The 17,949-nt window shown below is 31.9% G+C and overlaps 1 protein-coding gene across 2 annotated transcripts; it reads left to right on the forward strand.

Annotated features, from left to right (window-relative positions):
- Nucleotides 1–11,020, forward strand: LOC133699315 (uncharacterized protein At5g08430). 2 transcript variants are annotated; one of them, XM_062122525.1, is made up of 9 exons: nt 1–287; nt 647–1,372; nt 1,613–1,725; nt 2,202–2,261; nt 5,214–5,264; nt 6,597–6,667; nt 8,069–8,322; nt 9,517–9,561; nt 10,395–11,020. In XM_062122525.1, the coding sequence occupies exons 2-9, from the start codon at nt 706–708 to the stop codon at nt 10,778–10,780; spliced, it is 1,647 nt and encodes a 548-aa protein (XP_061978509.1). In that variant the 5' UTR covers nt 1–287; nt 647–705; the 3' UTR covers nt 10,781–11,020. The 2 variants fall into 2 exon arrangements, with proteins under 2 accessions (XP_061978509.1, XP_061978510.1); XM_062122526.1 differs by having other exon boundaries at nt 653–1,372.
- Nucleotides 11,021–17,949: the final 6,929 nt, after the last annotated feature.

A 17,949-nucleotide genomic window follows, 5' to 3' on the forward strand; every position in this document is an offset into this window, starting at 1 on the left:
GAGGGGTTGGAAACTGAAAGCCCAGCCGGTAATCGTAAGAACGGGCCAGCGAGGTGATTGCTGATTTGCGAAGAAGCCCAAGAAAGAAAGACAAGCAAAGGCAGATTACATATTAGTCCCTACCTACCTACGTCCGTTTCTTTTCCTTTCCTTCTCTCCTGGCCTTTGTTCTTCACTCTCCTGTGTCTCCAGAGAGGCGAGTATGCAGCGAAGCGATAGACTGATAGAGCAGAGTTGTCGCAGGAGTGGAGTGGAGAAACTATCCTTTCTTTCCTGTAAATAAAAGGGTACGTTTTCTTCCATTTCCTTTCTTTCAATGTATTCAATGCAATCCAATTTCTGTTCTCTTTTTTTACTTGTTTTTTTAATCAATTTCTACTACTATTACTACTACTATTATTGAATTTAACTCAATTTCTGCTTTTGTTTTGTTTCGCTCCCATTCCTTTCAATTTCCGTGTCTTATTAAAAATTGGATAATTCTTATTATTATATAATTTGCATCCACTCCTCTTTTCTGTGTATTCAATCAATTTCTGCCTTTTCTCTCTCTTATGTACCGGATGGATGGATGGATGCCTTTTATGTCTTCACTGTATTATCATTATTATCACCAATTATTGTTATCTATTCTGCCTGCATGCAGCTGCAGTCTACCAGTGAAGGAGGGGAGGGAGTGGTTATTATTATCAATAAAAGAAAAAAATGGGTGATTTTGTTTGGATGGAAGAATATACAGATGGCCCCCCACTGTTTGCTCCCCCTTCAACCTCCAAAAGAAAGGCTCGAACGCCTAGGAAACTGGAATTTACTGGATGGGGCTCCACTCTCCTTCTTGAATTCCTTCAATCTATTGGTACAGGTACCACCAATCAGATTTCTCAGTACGATGTTACTGCCATCATTAACAAGTATGTCAACGACCGCAACCTCCTCCACCCCACCAAAAAGAAGAGGGTTCTTTGCGATGAATGGCTTCTTCCTCTTTTTGGAAGGAAGACCATCAATCGAATCCGAATCTATGACCTCCTCGAACCCCATTTTGCTGAAAACAAAGTTGGTTCTGATGATGATTTCTTTGATACTACGGATGATGACGAGGATAATAATGCCTACCAACGCCACAAGTGTTCAGCCTCGGATAGAAAATGTCATTCTAAGAAAAGGGTTTTTGAAGCTCCCAAGAGCTGTTTTGCTGCTATTGTTCCTGATAACATTAAGCTTGTTTATCTGAAGAGGCTTTTGGTTCAGGATCTTGCCAAGAACAACCCCGAAACATTTCAAAGCAAAATTGTTGGAAGCTTTGTGAGAATCAAGTCTGATCCTAATGATTACCTCCAGAAAAACTCTCACATGCTCGTGCAGGTCACTGGTTGGTTACTTACTGTTATTTGCATCCTTTGCTTATGCTATAAAACAATACTTATTTATGAACCCCTCTGAGCTTCTATTTGCTAATTCACTTTGATATCATTATTATTTCTTTTATTCCACCGATGATATTTGGATTACACGTGTCAATTATTTTTGTTGGAAGGGAAACATTTGTTAGGAATTGTTGATCTCTACTATTGATGATTAACTTTTGGTGTTTGTGTTGTCTATTCTCTAGGTTTAGTGGAGTCTTCCAGAGCTAATGGTATTAACACTGAAATGCTTCTTGAAGTTTCAAATTATATGAAAGATGTCCGCATATCTATGCTTTCAGATGATAACTTTTCTAAGGTAAGCGACACATTTTGCTAGCTCTTTCTAAGTACTGCTTAGTTTTCACATTGTATTGGCTCTGATACCTAGCTAGATATGGTACTGTCTTCTTTTCTTGTTGACTGCTTATTGGCCCCATATTTTCGTTGAAGTTTTGCAGATGCTTACAAGTCTTAAAAACTCAGCTGATATCAAGTAACCAATTATATTCTGTGCTAGGAATCAATACTTTTTTAATAAATTAGACCATGGCTCTGTGTTCTTTTTAGTCAGAGTTTCACTTTTAATATGAGGTCTTGTTAGGGTCTTGAGAAATGGGCTTGAGTGTATCGATAAGAAGTTGGAGAACTGATGCAGCTGCTGTATATGGTGTGGATAACAGTGTCCACATTTTTGTTGTGTAGCTGCAGATAAGATTCTGCAAAATGTAAGCTCATAGACAATTACGTCAAGGTGTAGGCATTCACTCTTAGCCTTGTTTCTGTTGGTTGCAGGAAGAATGTGAAGATCTGAATCAGAGAGTAAGAGATGGTTCACTCAAGAGGCCAACTATTGTAAGTTATCTATTCTCTTGCCTAGTTTTGTAGTGTTTCCTCTATAGCTCTAGTTATTCTCATTGTGAATTATGTTGAACAATATTTTTGTTTTTTGTATGGATTTCTTCATGCCCTAAGCTTTATATTTGATTGGCAAAGAAATTTCATGGACATAGAAGAAAAATAATTAAGTAAAATACTAAACCGCTTGGGTTTTTCATTGTAGTCTATTCATAGTGAAATGTGTCTAGGGCTACAGTGAAATTACCTCTTTACCTTTCTTCCTTTCATTTTTAAAGCTTTACTTGAGGGGTAGGATAGTCTTTGCACACAACCAATTTGTCATTCTTGATTTGTTTGGGGGCAGCACTGACTTTTCATTTTTTTCAATAACAATGAAATTATTGTATTGCTCTTAGAGAGTAAAAAATCAGAACCTTTGGTCCAGGGGTTGTATGGTAATTTCAATTTTGTCATGAACAATTGAATTACACGGTACCCTTACTATGTAAATTTGTTAGCTTTGGCTTCAGGGGCTTGATTGTCATTTACTAATGGTTTTTTTTTGTTATTGTTATTTAGTTCCAGGGGCATTTTTTTTTTTTATAATTTTATGAAGAATTAATCCATTACCCTTGCCATTCAAATTTTTTAGCCTTGGCTTCAAGAGCTTGGTTGTGATTTCATAAGGGTTTTTTTTTTTTGTTATTGTTGTTTAGTTATAGGGGTATTTTTGGTTTTGTGAACATAAAAAAGGCTGCTGATGCGTGCCTGACACGCATTAGCCGCTCCGCCGCCTTCGGGCGGTGCGTGCGGTTGACGATGGTGGTTGAAATGAAGCTTCCGCCACATCATTTAATGTGTCTTGGCGTCCTCTTCCTCTATGGGTGGCACTAATAGGCTTTTCTTTTTTTCTCTTTCTTTTCCTTCTCTTTCTTCCTTGGATAACGTGCTGGCCATGCAAAAAATTATACCAGCCTTCAATTTCTTTTTTCTTTTGATTCAATCATTTTTTTTTAATTGCAATTGTTTTATTTACATTGATTATTTTTAATTGGATTTTATTTTAAGATTTCATCACTGGTTGTTTGATTCTATTAGTTTTTTTAATCAAATTTGGTCCTCATTCTTTTAATTGCTATTTTTTTGGTTTCAATCATTTTCTTGATTTATTTGTTTTTCTTCAATTCCATCCTTGAGCATTTCTTTTCATTGAATTTTTATGTCAAGTTTGGTGCCAATTCTTTTAATTGTTATTTTTTTAATCAGTTTCTTAATTGATTTATTTTTTTCAATTCCATCCTTAAACATTTAATTTCATTTAAATTTCCCATGACATTTAATTTCAGTTGGTTTTTATGTTGAATTTAGTTTCAATTCTTTTAATTGCTATTTGTTTTGTTTTGCATTGTTTCTTTTATTGGTTTTTTTTCCTTAGTTTCATCCCTCAATATTTGTTTGATTAAGAATCTTGTTTCTTTGTTTTTTTCAGGTTTGCCTTTAATGGGGTCACCCTGGTCGCGTGACCCGAGTCATAGATCTGAAAGATTAGTTCGGGTCGACTTTGGTCTTTTTTTAAAGATTTTGTTTTCAAATATTTTTTTCTCTTTCCTATTTATGGGGTCCTCTCAATTTCATGTCCTAGGTCATGTGTTTAATTTATTCACCCAGGTTGGCTGCCGGGCTCACTTGAGGCTTTTTTTAAACCTTTTTTTTTTATTAAATGTTTCCATCATATCGGCAGACATCCATTCCTTATATTTTTCTGATGTGTTCGACCTTTTGTAATATTTTTTATGGTGTGGGTTTATTTAGTCATTTTTGTTTGTATTTATTGTTTAAGCCATGAGTTTTGTAGGATGGATTTATCTTTTGTTTATTTAAATAAAAAAGTTAAGTAAACATAATTGGATAAATATCTCATCTATACAGTTTTTTCCTTGGTTATTGTTAATGATTTTTTTTTATTTACATAAATGATTATTGATTTATTTAGTTAGATGATTGCATAGGCTTTTCAAATGACACTTAATTTTTCGTGTAAAAAAACACATTGGAGCATCCTGCATACTTGGTATTTGTTTTTTTTTTAAATTATAACTTGCATGCTAAATTCATGATTTTAATGTTTTTTTAGTTTTTTCATTTTTTTTCTTTACATTTTTTTTTTGAAAAAAATATTATTTTTTATTCTCTACACGTGTCCTATTTATACCTTTCTTTTTGTTCATTTTTTTTTATTCTTTTATAATTTGTTTTTTAATGTTTTTTTTCTTTACACTTTTTGTTTTTGGAAATTTATTTGTACACGAACTAAGGAAATGGTGTTTCACTATAGCAATTGCAACATTGTTCCATTTTTCGGCTATGTTAAAAAATAGCTTGAGATCTTACATATTTTTATTAACGTATATGATTTTTATTATATTTTATTATATGTAAGCGTCAACTTTGTGATTCACGGTTATATTTTTTATTTGATGTAAAAAAACATGCAAATAACACCTAAACATTAATTCTTTTGTGTTGGAAAAAAAATTATTCGACCTGCAGCTAGACGAGCTGAATAAACGCGTTAACACTTTGTTTTTTGCATTTATTGACACAAATAGTTCTCATAGGCCTTTTGATTTATAAATATAATTTTTTTAAAAAATAAATTTGAAAAGCTTGCATATTTATTTTTTGTTTTTTGTCAAAAAACATTTATCCAATCTGTGGCAAAGTACAGGTCACAATACTTGTAACCACTATTCTCTGTGCATGAAGAAAGTCTATGACATGGCTTCTTATAGGATTGCTGGTATGTTGCGCTGTTTGCTTAGACATCTGGCTCCCTAGATTTATATATTGGTATATTTTTGTACCTGATAACAAGATGTGTCTTGCTTGCCTTGGTAATTGAGTTGTCTGATTTAAGGTTCCCCATCCCTCAATCCTTTGTTAATGTACCTTCTAAACTTCTTACAGGTAGAGCTTGAAGAGAAGGCCCAAGTTTTGCATGAAGATATAACAAAGCATGTAGGTACTTGACTAAAAGGAAAACTTAACCATGAACAAAATGGTTGGTTATCTCTTTTTCTTGTTTCTGTTCTCCTCATAGTTCATATTTGCTTACAGGTTGTTGAATGTTTCTGTACTGTTTTGCTAGTGAGGTTGACGTGTCAGGAACCCTATATAAAGTACAAATATTCTTGATGTTCCAATATGAAAAACTTAGAGTGCATTTATAAAGATGTGGACAATGTGCATTTGCATTTTAAATGAAAATGATAAACCAGGCATGAACCTCTTAACTATAATTTCATCAAAATGTTGTTGTATGCAAGCTTGTAGGGGATTGTAATGCTAATTGACCATGATCTTGCAATTTTATCCATTGTAGTAAAAAAGATAAAAAAGATGAGTAGATACTGCAGGAAAAAGAGAGCCTTAAATATGCATTGCAAAATTGATATCTATACATTTGAAGTATTGAATTATAAAGATTAGCAAGTTTATATTGATAACGAGAAATCTCAAGCACTTTATTTTGCACCTTGATGCATCTCAAGTTCGGTTGCGCTATAGAAGTGAATTACTTCACTAGTAAGTAGAGAATCCAACTCGCAAATCTATCATCTCAAATGTGGTTAATTGGGAAAGTTGTAATAACCGCTATAACCTCCAAGAGAATCCCTATACTTGTGAAACACCTAGGCTCCACTTTTATAACGTTGTGCCATTCCTTAATGCCTATTTCTTGTCACACCTTGTGTGCTGAATGCCATGCAAAATGATAACAGGGACATTCATTACATTGATGGTATGTAAGATAAATAGTTCTTAATTCTTTCTTTATTTTGACGGAGCAAGAAGTAAGAAATTGCCAAATGTTTCGAGGATGGTGGCTTGAATTGTTTATTGCATTATTGTTGTTTTGAGGTTTTTAGATATGCTATAACATTTATAAATGTTTTTTTTTCATTGAACAAGGAATCCTGATGGAACATGTCATTTTTTATTGATTCGTTATGTTTCTCTGTCATGTGCATTTGGCTTGTGAATGTCTAGGTATCAAAATGTGTGTCTATTGCCAATCATCATACATGCTTTATGAAAACCTGCTCAGACTTTAAATGTTGGTGTGAAAGAAGCCATTCTTCACTAGTCCATTATGTTTCTCTTTAATGTGCTTTGGCTTGCTAAATTGTAAATACCGAATTTGAAAGTAATTATCATATATGAACTGTGACAGAAAGCCACTTCAAATACTGGTTCCAGCATCTATACAGGAGATCATGCATGTTCCTCATGATTTGTTTGAGGTTTGATTCTTCAATTTTTTAGCAACTAAATGTGGATTTGTTTCAGTGGCTTCGTGGAGAACTTGCTTTTCTTCAAAAGCTCATTGATAGGGCAAATGAAAAGGGTTGGCGTAGAGAATATCCTTTCTTGGTATTACTATTCCCTCTGGTATCACTATGAAGTCAACATATAATGAATTATATATTAAGTTTCCCAGACTAAAATAATCCAGTCTAAACTCTATTATAAATATAACAAGACACTGATTATCAGCAAGAAACACTGTACTTCAGGACAAAAATCAATCCAATTGAGCTTATCAAATAACTTGTGATTCTCTATGATTTGTGGTAGCAAAATTGCTCAATAATTGCATGGCTCTGGCTGGTGCCCACTAGTGTTGGTTGAGGCTGGTATGCTTTGCTTCTTAAAAGCTGTGGACTACTAGTCATATTTTTTCAGGTAATTAAACATGGATGAGTTGGATAACTATCACTATTTCCTTGAGGAAATTCAAATCACAGGAATCGTTGTATGCATGCCATCATTCTTCTTGTTTGGTATTATGAAGAAACTTGTCACAACTTGATTTCAAGACCAAAAAGTTGAGGTTCAATCAGAGTGTAATAATGGAAAAGGGAGTGTGTACAGGCTGCTCAAAATGAAAATTGCTCAATAATTGCATGGATCTGGCTGGTGCCCACTGATGTTGGTTAAGACTGGTAAACTTTGCTTCTTAAAAGCTGTAGGCTACTAGTCACATTTTTTCAGATAATAAATAGTGGATGAGCTGGATAACTATCACAATTTCCTTGGGGAAATTCAAATCATAGGAATCATTGTATGCATGTCATAGTTCTTTTTTGGTATTATGAAGAAACTAGTCACAATTTGATTTCAAAGCCAAAAAGTTGAGGGTCAATCAGAGCATAATAATGGAAAAGGGAGTGTGTCGAGGCTGCTCAAAATGAAAAAGGATATGGGATCATAAACGACACATAGATGTGTCTTTGAAGTTCCGTGCTAAGGCTTGTTTTTGCTAAGGCACTATGAAACTTTCTAGAACTAAATGTTAATTTAATGGCGTACATTCTATCCATATGGGTAGAATCATTAATCCATATGACTGATAGGCTATTTAGGTTCTCTCAGAAAGTCAAAGTTTAGGGTCTAATTTATACTAAATTTTGATTCCACTCCCACGAGATAGGCTGTCCATAATTTGAACTGAGCATAAAATAGATGTGTAGAAAAACTTTTTTTCATGTAAATTTCTTCTCTTTTTATATAAAGGTTTTTTCTTTTTTTTTTTAAAAAAAAAAACTCTAGGAACCATTTTACATTCAAACAAATAGTCAAAGTTTTCCCTTTCCTTCTTTTTTGCTTTCTATGATAAACTATATCACCAAAGGACTTGGTTTGTAGAAATGCACCGCCTCATGTTCATCTTTTCATCTATTCCTGCATCACACTTCCTCTTTCTTTGTCTACCTACTGCAGCATTATATTTTGAATCCTTAACTCGCTTGAGCTTTTACACTGTTTGATTACTTGGAAAGAAAGAAGCTGCTTGAGACTCCTGATGAACAGACACGGCTATTGCTTGACATTCCAAAAGTCATAGCCGATGAAATAGAAGACGAGCCTGCACCAGAGGATTTTCCAGTGAATATAAAACAAGGAAATGATGGTTCACCAAAATCATCTCTGGATGGAGTTCTGGAAATTCCCAATTCTGATGTAGCTTCAAATAAAACTTCAACTTGGATTTCTTTCAGCAAGAATTCTGCAGGTATTTTAGTAACATTCAGTTTTTCTTTCCAGTGATGTTGCACTCCTAGAAGGTGAATTTTTTTCCCTCCTCAAGTGGGTGCATATTTACAACACGCAACTGCATGTGTGTGCATGCATCTATTTGGTCTGGTATTTACAACTGGGGAAATGGAGAATTGTTGTCTTTGATTATGAAAGCATTTGGGGTATTTCCTTTTTCAGATGAAAGAAGAAATTTTTATTAGAAAGATGGAAAAGGAATAATAAATAAATGTAGAATAAGACATCCTTTCAAGTAGGAAAAAGAAACAACAATCTAGTCCTAAATAATAAGGCATGCCAACCTCATTGGTGATCCACTGTAGAAGTGCTGCCAATTTGTCAGATAGGAATGGGAAACCACAAAACAAATCCATACTCTCTGAAAAACCACGTGAAGATTTAGATTGTATCTTGATTTTCATGGCTGCAGTGATTCAAATGTGGGTTCGGACAATTCTGGATCATTTATAAGCAATTTGCAAATTAGTTATCATATTGCAAAATGCCTTGCACGATCCTTCCATACTGTGGGTTTTGAAATCAAAATACGTGCTGCAAGCAAAGCCAAGCTTGGAAATAAGTAGGTCTAATATTTAAATACTAGGAAGCTTGTGGTACGGTACATGGCATGGTAAGCTTGTAGGAAATTTAAGACCTCTTCAGTTTTTGTCTCTTCTATACAGGGTGATTGGTCAGCTATACGGTGAACCCTGTGTTTACAGGATAACTTATCAGGGAGTTGTAGCTGTGTGTATCCTTAGAACATCCATGGTATAAAAAACTTTGCATGTGAGTATGGGTGGCTGTGTTAACCTATATATATTCATACAGGTCTTAGTATCATCATTTGAAGTATTAAAACACTGATCCATTGGATGCACATTTGGCATGCATAAAGTTAAGATATCCCCTCTTGTACTGTAGAACTGATGCAGGATTAACTTGCTCATTCATCTCCTGATACCAAGCAGAGTCTATGGAAGGTTCCTTTGCAGTAAACATTAAATATTCTATTTTTTTTACCTGAGATCAGCCAGCATCCAAAATAAATGTGTCAAAATGAGTTGTAATTTTGGATGCCAATCCTTGTATAAAGCTTCCAGCATTGGTGTGAGGCATAACTCCTTCATTTTTATTAAACAATCTGAAATTATTTTCTTTCTTTCTGCAGGAAACCAAGCTGTCCTGGCAACACCAAAACAGAGCAACAGAATGGGTAAATTATACTCTTTCATATATTTTATTCCCTCCTCTTTGTAATACAATTATTTGGAATTGGGATATCTTTTTGTTTTTTCTTTGTTGTTTGAGAATTTGGAATCAGGATATCTAGATCAGAGGGGAGGAAACTGGAAATTGTTCGACAAATTATTATGTTCTAGAAGCGCTTGGTCAATATTCTCCTCTAAGTTCCTTACATGAACATAGATATCTTCATCATTTTACTTGATATATTACAGGCATTCTGGTTACTGTTTTCTATCATTGGGAGTGATGCAATTTTATCACATCTGGTGGTAAGGGGAAATGACAGAAAATAGTGAGATTTTTTATTAGACTAGGAAAATAGAATTGATTTTTAAAATTAGACAGGGGGCACTAAAGGATGCTGCATACAGAAATACTTCAACCTACGCTACTTGCAATAAAACAAACAATAAAAATTTAAGAAATCCTGCTTATGCTAGTTTTATATAGTCTTAACCTTGCCAAACCTCCCTTCCATGCATTTACCCCCCTGCCTCCTATTGGAGGTGTGCATGCCGGCACTTACAGCTTCATCATTTTATGGTTCATCAGGTCTGGTTCACTGTCAGGTTAGTGAATCATTCCGCCAGAAAGTTAGAATCTGTATAATTCGCTTATTTTAGATGTTTTATACCCTGTTCTCTTGGGAAGAAACTATGAATTGGTTTAAAAAAAGGAGGGAATTCATTTGCTTATCTTGGTGGTCGTGAATTAATTAATTTCTATTCAGAAGGTTTCTCAGCAGGGTAGTCTTAACCTTCAATTCTTATTGCTCATTGGCATCTCACGATTCTGTTTCAGATCATCAGCATTTTGTTGAAGCTCAGCCAAAGCAGTTAACAAACATCATGGGGGAGAGCAATGATGAAACGCTGCCTCTCAACATAGAAGATAAAAAGCATCGTCAATGCTCGATGGACGTGCAGGTGATTGATTTGAGCGACAGTGAAGAAGATGAAGGCCCGAGGCATAGAGATAATGTTCAGATTATTGATTGTGATCCGGGAAGTTTTTTGTGGCATTATTTAGATCCCCAAGGAGATGTACAAGGTCCCTTCTCATTGACATTATTAAAACGTTGGAATGATGCTGACTACTTTCTTCCAGGGTTCAAGGTTTGGAAGACAGGACAGAGCCGAAACGAAGCAGTATTGTTGACTGATGTTCTTCGCAGTATTGTTGATTGATGTTCTTCGCCGGTTATTTCCAGATGTAGAGTCTAATAGTTGATTGTCTATAACTTTTTCAAAGCCCCGCCCCTGGACAATCTCCCTCTGTTTTCCAGCCCTGCAGAGCGGAAACGAAGCACTATGATTTTAGACCTTGAAGTTTTCCGTTTTTTTAACCAAACCATGGTTTTATGTGTTAGGGTTTGTTTCATTTAGCATACTCTTTGTGCGCTATGCAAAATAATTATTTCAACGATACATTATGGGTTGCTATTATGAAATTCAATTATATGGTTTAGTTAAAAAAATAATAATTAATAGAATGATGACAAGAATTAACAAAATAAGACAAGTCTTTTTTTATCATTTGTATTATTCTAGGGGCGTATTTTTCTAAACTTTGTAATGTAATTCGAGAAAGTCGTTAAAAAGGAAGTGGAGAAAAGTCTTTTGCATGTTCACAATCTGACTACAGATAGCCTCGATCTGGGTGTACATTATCAGCATGGACCGACCGGGTTCGTCCTAAATTTCGTTTCGGGCAAACTGGATTCGATCTAAATTTAAATGTATTGGACTATGTTTGATTCAATAAAAGAAATTCAGTTTTTTTTATTGTGTTTTACTAGGAAAACTAGTATTTAATATTACTCAATGACACTACATAAATTAGAAGGAGATTGCATGATGACGTAGCATTTGCAGAATTTGATTGCAATCTCAATTTCGTTCCTGATGATATTTTACCTGATTTTGTTGCACTCTAAAAAAACTATGGAAATTGTAGTCCTTATCAGATGAATTCTGTACATGATGGAATTATAGATAGGTTAATAAAACAATAAAAAATATTTGATATGAAATTATTATTTATTTAATGATGTAATAGTAGTAGTTAAATTTACAATATTTAAATTAAAAACCATCAATATTAATATATATATTTTTTAGTTATTTATAACCTCAATTTGAAAAGCATTTTTTACTAAATACATTAAACTATTTTTTATTCAACCACAGTTTTAATCAAACATATATAAATACCAAACTAAACTCAATTAAAAGTACTTTTTATAAAACAACTTTTTTCAAATTATAACCACAAAAGCTACCACAATACTAAAAACACTTGAGAAATAGAAGTGCCTTAAAGAAAAAAACTAAACTAAAATAGAAGTGCCATTTGGACTTTAAAGCCTAAGCACTCATATCCAACCTTTATTAAAACAACATCAACTATGTCATCGTTCGAGTTGTGTTATGGGTTGAATTAAGTTTTTTTTGGACATAAAGAATTTTTTAGATATTATTAACGTGATTTTTGTATAAATTCTGTTTTAAACTATATAGAAAATAATCTAATGTGATTTAGTCGACTTGACAGGTTTAAAAACAACCCGAACGACCGATAAAATTTTAGTTTAACTAAAAAGATCAAGACAACATCTTATTTGTTTTTTTTAAAAAATAAAAACAATAACATATTAAATCAATTCATATCAACACAGGTTAACCTGTTAAATCCACTACTTATATTTGATAACCCTATTCTCAATCAACCAAAAGTTATAGGATAAAATTAAAAATAAAACTCAACCAAGAAAATGAGTTAACACAAAATGGGTTATCCCACTAAACGAGGTCATGAGATCAAGATAATCTCATAAAAAATAAATTAAAAAAATTATGAAACTCAATTTTCAATCAACTTAATATTGAAGAGTGAAATAAAAAAATCAATGAAGAAAATGACACAAAAAACCACTCGAGTCAACTGATCAAACTCGTGACCCTAGTTATGAGACCGGAATAACCTCATTAAACACAAATTAAAATAAATCATGAAGACTAATTCTCAATCAACTCAATATTAAACGATGAAAATTAAAAAAAAATCAACTAAAAAAAACAGAGTCAACCAGCCTAGCACATACCCTTGGTTATATGACAATGATAACTTCATAGAAAATATATAAAAAAGAAGATATTATGAAACTTAATTATCAATCAATTCAATGTTAGAGGATTAAATTGAAAAAAAATCAAATAAAAAATGACAAAAAATAACATGAATCAACCCAGGTTAACCTAATAAACTGGGGTCAAGATACTAAAATAACTTCATAGAAAGAAAACAAAACAAAAAAAAATTTAATCAACTCAATTTTGAAGGATGAAATTAAAATAACAATATTCAATTAAAAAACAAAAAAATAAGTTTACATTTTATTAGATTTGAAATTAAAAAATATATATCTAATTTTAAATTAAGTTTGAAATTAAAAAAATAAAACAATCTATGAAAGTAAAAAGGACATTTATATTTCACAATTTATTGATACAACGAAATGTCAAAATCTTAATATATATTAATAATAATAAATTCAAAAACATAGGATGCAAAAAGTTATAGTATAATAATTTACGACAAAAGAGATTTTCTCTTTTGTACATCTCTTTCTCTTAAATTTCAACCACTAAGATTCTTACAAACACGAAATAATTTAGTTGGCTTGGCACACTTGTGTATATTGTGATACAAATATTTATTTTAATTATGTTTTGCTTTTTTTTAAAAAAATAAATCATCAAAATTCATCATACATCAACCACTTTTATTAATATTCCATGTAATTTTTATTTATGTTTTTCAAAATTCATCAAATACTTTTTTTTAATTATATTTATAATTATTAAAAGACTTATTTGTCCCTCATTAAAATTAATTAATATGAAAAAACCATGAAAAGAATAAAAATGCCCATGGATATTAGTTTTAGTTTTTTTTCTTTAAAGGGTGATGTAGTAATTTCATGGAGCAATCAAATCATTAAAAGACTGAAAAGTCTCTAGACCCTAATTTTAAATTATTTGGTTTCAAGGGTGTTTAAATCATTTCATTGTGCATCTAAAATATAGCAAGACCAATTTGTTTCTAATCAATATGATAATGACAAAAACATTATATGTTAAAGATCGTTTTGCACCCAATAGGTAGTTAAATAATTTTGTTTGAGGATGGACAAATAAATTATTTTTCTCCTCTCTCCTCCTCCCTGAATTCCGCGTCAACCCTCCAAAGTCTCGGAGCAACCCTTTAAGTTTTTTCCCTTAAGATTTTATCCTTGTCATTTTGATAGGTTTTTGTTTTATGTGAAATAATTTATAAAATTACATTTTTTTTTTAATTTCATCCTTATTTTTTTTATTTGTTATATTTTGTCCTCATTCTTTTAATTCCTATATATTTTTTTAAAAAAATTTAAGAGAATTTTTAAGATTGATTTTTTTTTATATAATTTCATCATTCTTCAATTTTTTTTTCTATCAGATTTGATCCTCATTCTTTTGATTGCTATTTTTTTTTTACCATGGTTGATTTTTTAAATTGATATTTTTTTTTTCATTTTCATATTTCAACATTCAATTTGTTGGAATTGAGCTTCTTTATTGCACTCTTGTTTAGGACTTTACGGGTTGCAAGTTTAGAAAATTAACTCAGTTTTAGGGGTTCGATTGTTTTTTTATTTATTAGTTATGAAGCATATTTTAATGACCAAATTACCCTTGAAAGCAATTTTTTAGCTAGCATCCTGTTCACATGATGCAACTTGCAAGATTTAGCAGTCATACGAGTCATACCCAAGCTTAACTGTTGTTTAATTTTTTTGAGCTTCTTTTTATTGACTTATTTTATTTTTTATTTCAACATTTTACATTTGGATTGTTGAGGATTAAATATCATTATTTTTTTTTCAATTTGTTTTCTTTGAGGTTGGCTTGGCCTCGCGACTTCGCTTGTGAATTTGACATATCAGTTTATGTTTACTCAAAGTGATTTTATCCTCTTTTGTTTTTCAATTTTGTTGGGTTATCTTATAATTAAGTTTTGTTATTTTGTTTCTTTTGAAAAACATTAATTTTCTTCTTATTGTCATCACTTTTGCCTTTTGTCACAACCCAATTTTTGAATTTAAAAAATAAAAAAACAAAAAAATAAATGAATAAAAAAATAATTTGAGAATTGGTTTAAGACAACACAAAATAAAAGTTTTAGGTATAAGGATTGAATTATAAATATGGGATTCAATCAATCAAAAATTGAAAGAATTGATAAGTTTGAGGATTTAATTAAACTTTGGATTAGTTCAATTAACGAAATCATGAGCTTAAGCAAAGAATTAATAAGTTTGGGACTTAATTGAGCTTGAAATTAGTTTAATTAATGAAATAGAGACCTAATTGTTAAATGTTAGAAGTTCAGGGGCCAAATGAAAAATAACAATTTTAATTAAGAAAACGACGCCGTTTCAAAAAACTATTCATCACCTTCTTCCTTAGGAACCATTTCAGCAATAAAGGACCAAAACCGTTTCAATCATGGACCACGTCTCCCAGCTGTTATCCCTCACCCCCACAATGCACAAACGCTTGGCATTCTCTAGCTATAAAAGCCAGAGAAAAGGCTACGCAAAGATAGGAAGGAGAGAGAACAAACAAACAAATAGAAGAATAGCAGAGGAGCATAGGATAGAGAGAATCAGGGAGAGCATAAGATTGAGAACAAAACACACACAGACGCGAAGGAACAAACACAAGGGAGAAAACAAAACAACAAACTGAGAGAACGAAAAGAACAGAAAAACCAGGGAGAAAACCAGAGAGAGCAAAAACAAGAAACATGGGACAGATGGAGAAAGGCCACAAAACCAAAAATCACACAAAGCAAGACAAAAACAGAGTAGGGAGCATCGCCCAAACCAGCACCACCTCAGGTCTTCGTCCTCCAACAACGTCTGAAGCAGGTAAGTCCCTCTTCATCTCTTCCCCCGTTTTATAATGTAACTAGATGGAATGGCCGCGTATTCCCGCGAGCTCATGGAATAAATATGTGCTGGATGATGTTAAAATTGAAAACTAGTAATAGATAAGTAATAGAAACTGAAGATGTGATGAAGCTAATATTTTATGAGGAAAAAAAGTTATGTTAGTGATAAAAAACTTAGAGACTGAATATAATGAGTTATAGTAATTTACAGTGTTTTGTAAGAAAAAACTACAATATTTTCCATACATGATTTAACTTTTTGCATGTTTTGTGAGGAAAGCTTTCCTCACATGATTTAACCTTACTTGTAATTGTAATATTAAAAAAATAAAATTGACAAAGATAATTTTGAAAAAAATATAACAAAAAAAACCATGTGGGAAAATACTGTAGCAATTCATAATGTTTTGTGAGGAAAGTTATAATGTTTTTCCCAATAAAATCAACAAAGATAATTTTGAAAAAATTCATAAAAAAAAAAAAAGAAATTCATGTGGGGAAACACTGTGGCAATCCACAATGTTTTGTGAGGAAAACTACTGTGCTTTCCCTACATGATTTAGCCTTACTTGTAATCACATATAATTGTCAATTTTAAAAAAATAAAATCGACAAAGAAAATTTTAGAAAAAATATAACAAAAAAAACCATGTGGGGAAAACACAGTAGCAATCCACATTGTTTTGTGAGGAAAGTTACAATGCTTTCCCCATATGATTTACCTTTATTGTAATTGAAATTCTCAATCAGCTTAATATTTTAAAAAATAAAATCGAAAAGACAATTTTGAAAAAAAAAACAAAAAAATCATGAGGGGAAACAATGTAGCAATCCACAATGTTTTAAGGAAAAAAAATTATAAAACTAAATTCTCAACTAGCTCAATATTAAAAAAATAAAATCAACAAATATAATTTTAGAAAAAAAAGTGGGGGAAACACTGTAGCAATCCACAATGTTTTGTGAGGAAAACTACAATTTTAATTCTCAACCAGCTCATTTTAAAAAAAATAAAATCGACAAAGATAATTTTAGAAAAAATCATAACAAAAAAAACAAAAAAAATCACGTGGGGAAACACTGTTGCAATCCACACTATTTTAAAGAAAAACAATTACAAAACTAAATTCTCAACCAGCTTAATATTAAAAAAATAAAATCGACAAAGATAATTTTGAAAAGAATAAAAATAAAAATAAAATAAAATAAAAATATGTAGGGAAACACTGCAACAATCCTTATTATTTTGTGAGGAAAGCTATAGTGCTTTCCTCCCATGAGTTTAACCATATTGTAATTCACTTAACACTGTAGCTTTTAAATTTTAATTAATCATTTCCTGTAGCAAGCATGTGAATGTTTAATGCACGCCTGCTGTCTAGGTCCAGTTGGGTCACTGGCTTATGGTAGCGACTAGGCCGAGTCGACTGGGTTTAGCCTAGCCCGTACAGGCTGAGTTGGACCCACCCTTAAAAAAAGAGAAAAAAAAAAAGCTAGGACAGGGTTGGTCTTGGGCCTCATGCCCAACCAACTCAATTTGATTTGGGCCAAGGGTATGTTTGGCAAAACAAACCATTACGTCAATCCTCTTTGTTTTGATATTGGGCCAAATGAGCCTCTTTTTTATATTAGAAAATTCCAGAAAAATCATAAACCCTTTTGAATTTATTTGGAGGTCCCTCGTGTTTGTTTTTAGGTATGTTACTGTATAATTGATTTATGGATTTTTACTATGAAATGCAAATCTGATATACGATATATATATATTTTTTAAAATAAAAAATATGAATGCATTGATTTAAATTCATTTTACTGGGTTTTTTAGCTACGTAATATTTACCAACGCTAGAGTTGAAAATATCCGTAGTAGAATATTCATTGACGCTAGAGTTAAAAATATTACGAGCAAATAATCATAGCATAATACAACAAATTCTTAGTAATTTAAGACAAAACCAGCAATACAGTCTACCTTAGATAGGACGCTTAATATCTTTTCTTTTGCGTAATTAGTTCTGAATCATAGAATTTATGTTGATCAGGTAGGGTTCTTAGTGACTATAATATTAGGTGGTAATTTCTTAAAAAAAGAATTTTTCTTATCAAAGAATAAAATATCAAAAATCTATTTTTTCTTGTGAATTTAATTTAATTTTTAAAGTTCGTTGCGATGTTGGGTGCGATACTTTTAATATTCTGATAATTTATTTTCGTTTTTTTAATTGTATAATTGAGTTAACGAGGTTTTTCTTCTATTTCTAGAACTTGCTAAGAATGCCCGGGCATTATTTTTTATGTTAAAAAAAAAATGAATTGAGGAAACGCTAACCACTTATCTAGTAATAAATTGAATTAAAAA

This window comes from Populus nigra, chromosome 7 (assembly GCF_951802175.1).
Source record: "Populus nigra chromosome 7, ddPopNigr1.1, whole genome shotgun sequence".
Lineage (NCBI taxonomy): Eukaryota > Viridiplantae > Streptophyta > Magnoliopsida > Malpighiales > Salicaceae > Populus > Populus nigra.

Bases quoted from the DNA above. Each gene is read 5' to 3' on its own strand.
- LOC133699315 (XM_062122525.1), top strand. From the start codon at position 706: ATGGGTGATTTTGTTTGGATGGAAGAATATACAGATGGCCCCCCACTG. The intron at 1,726-2,201 runs GTAAGCGACACA...TGTTGGTTGCAG, and splicing joins CAGATGATAACTTTTCTAAG to GAAGAATGTGAAGATCTGAA. The intron at 8,323-9,516 runs GTATTTTAGTAA...TTCTTTCTGCAG, and splicing joins TTTCAGCAAGAATTCTGCAG to GAAACCAAGCTGTCCTGGCA.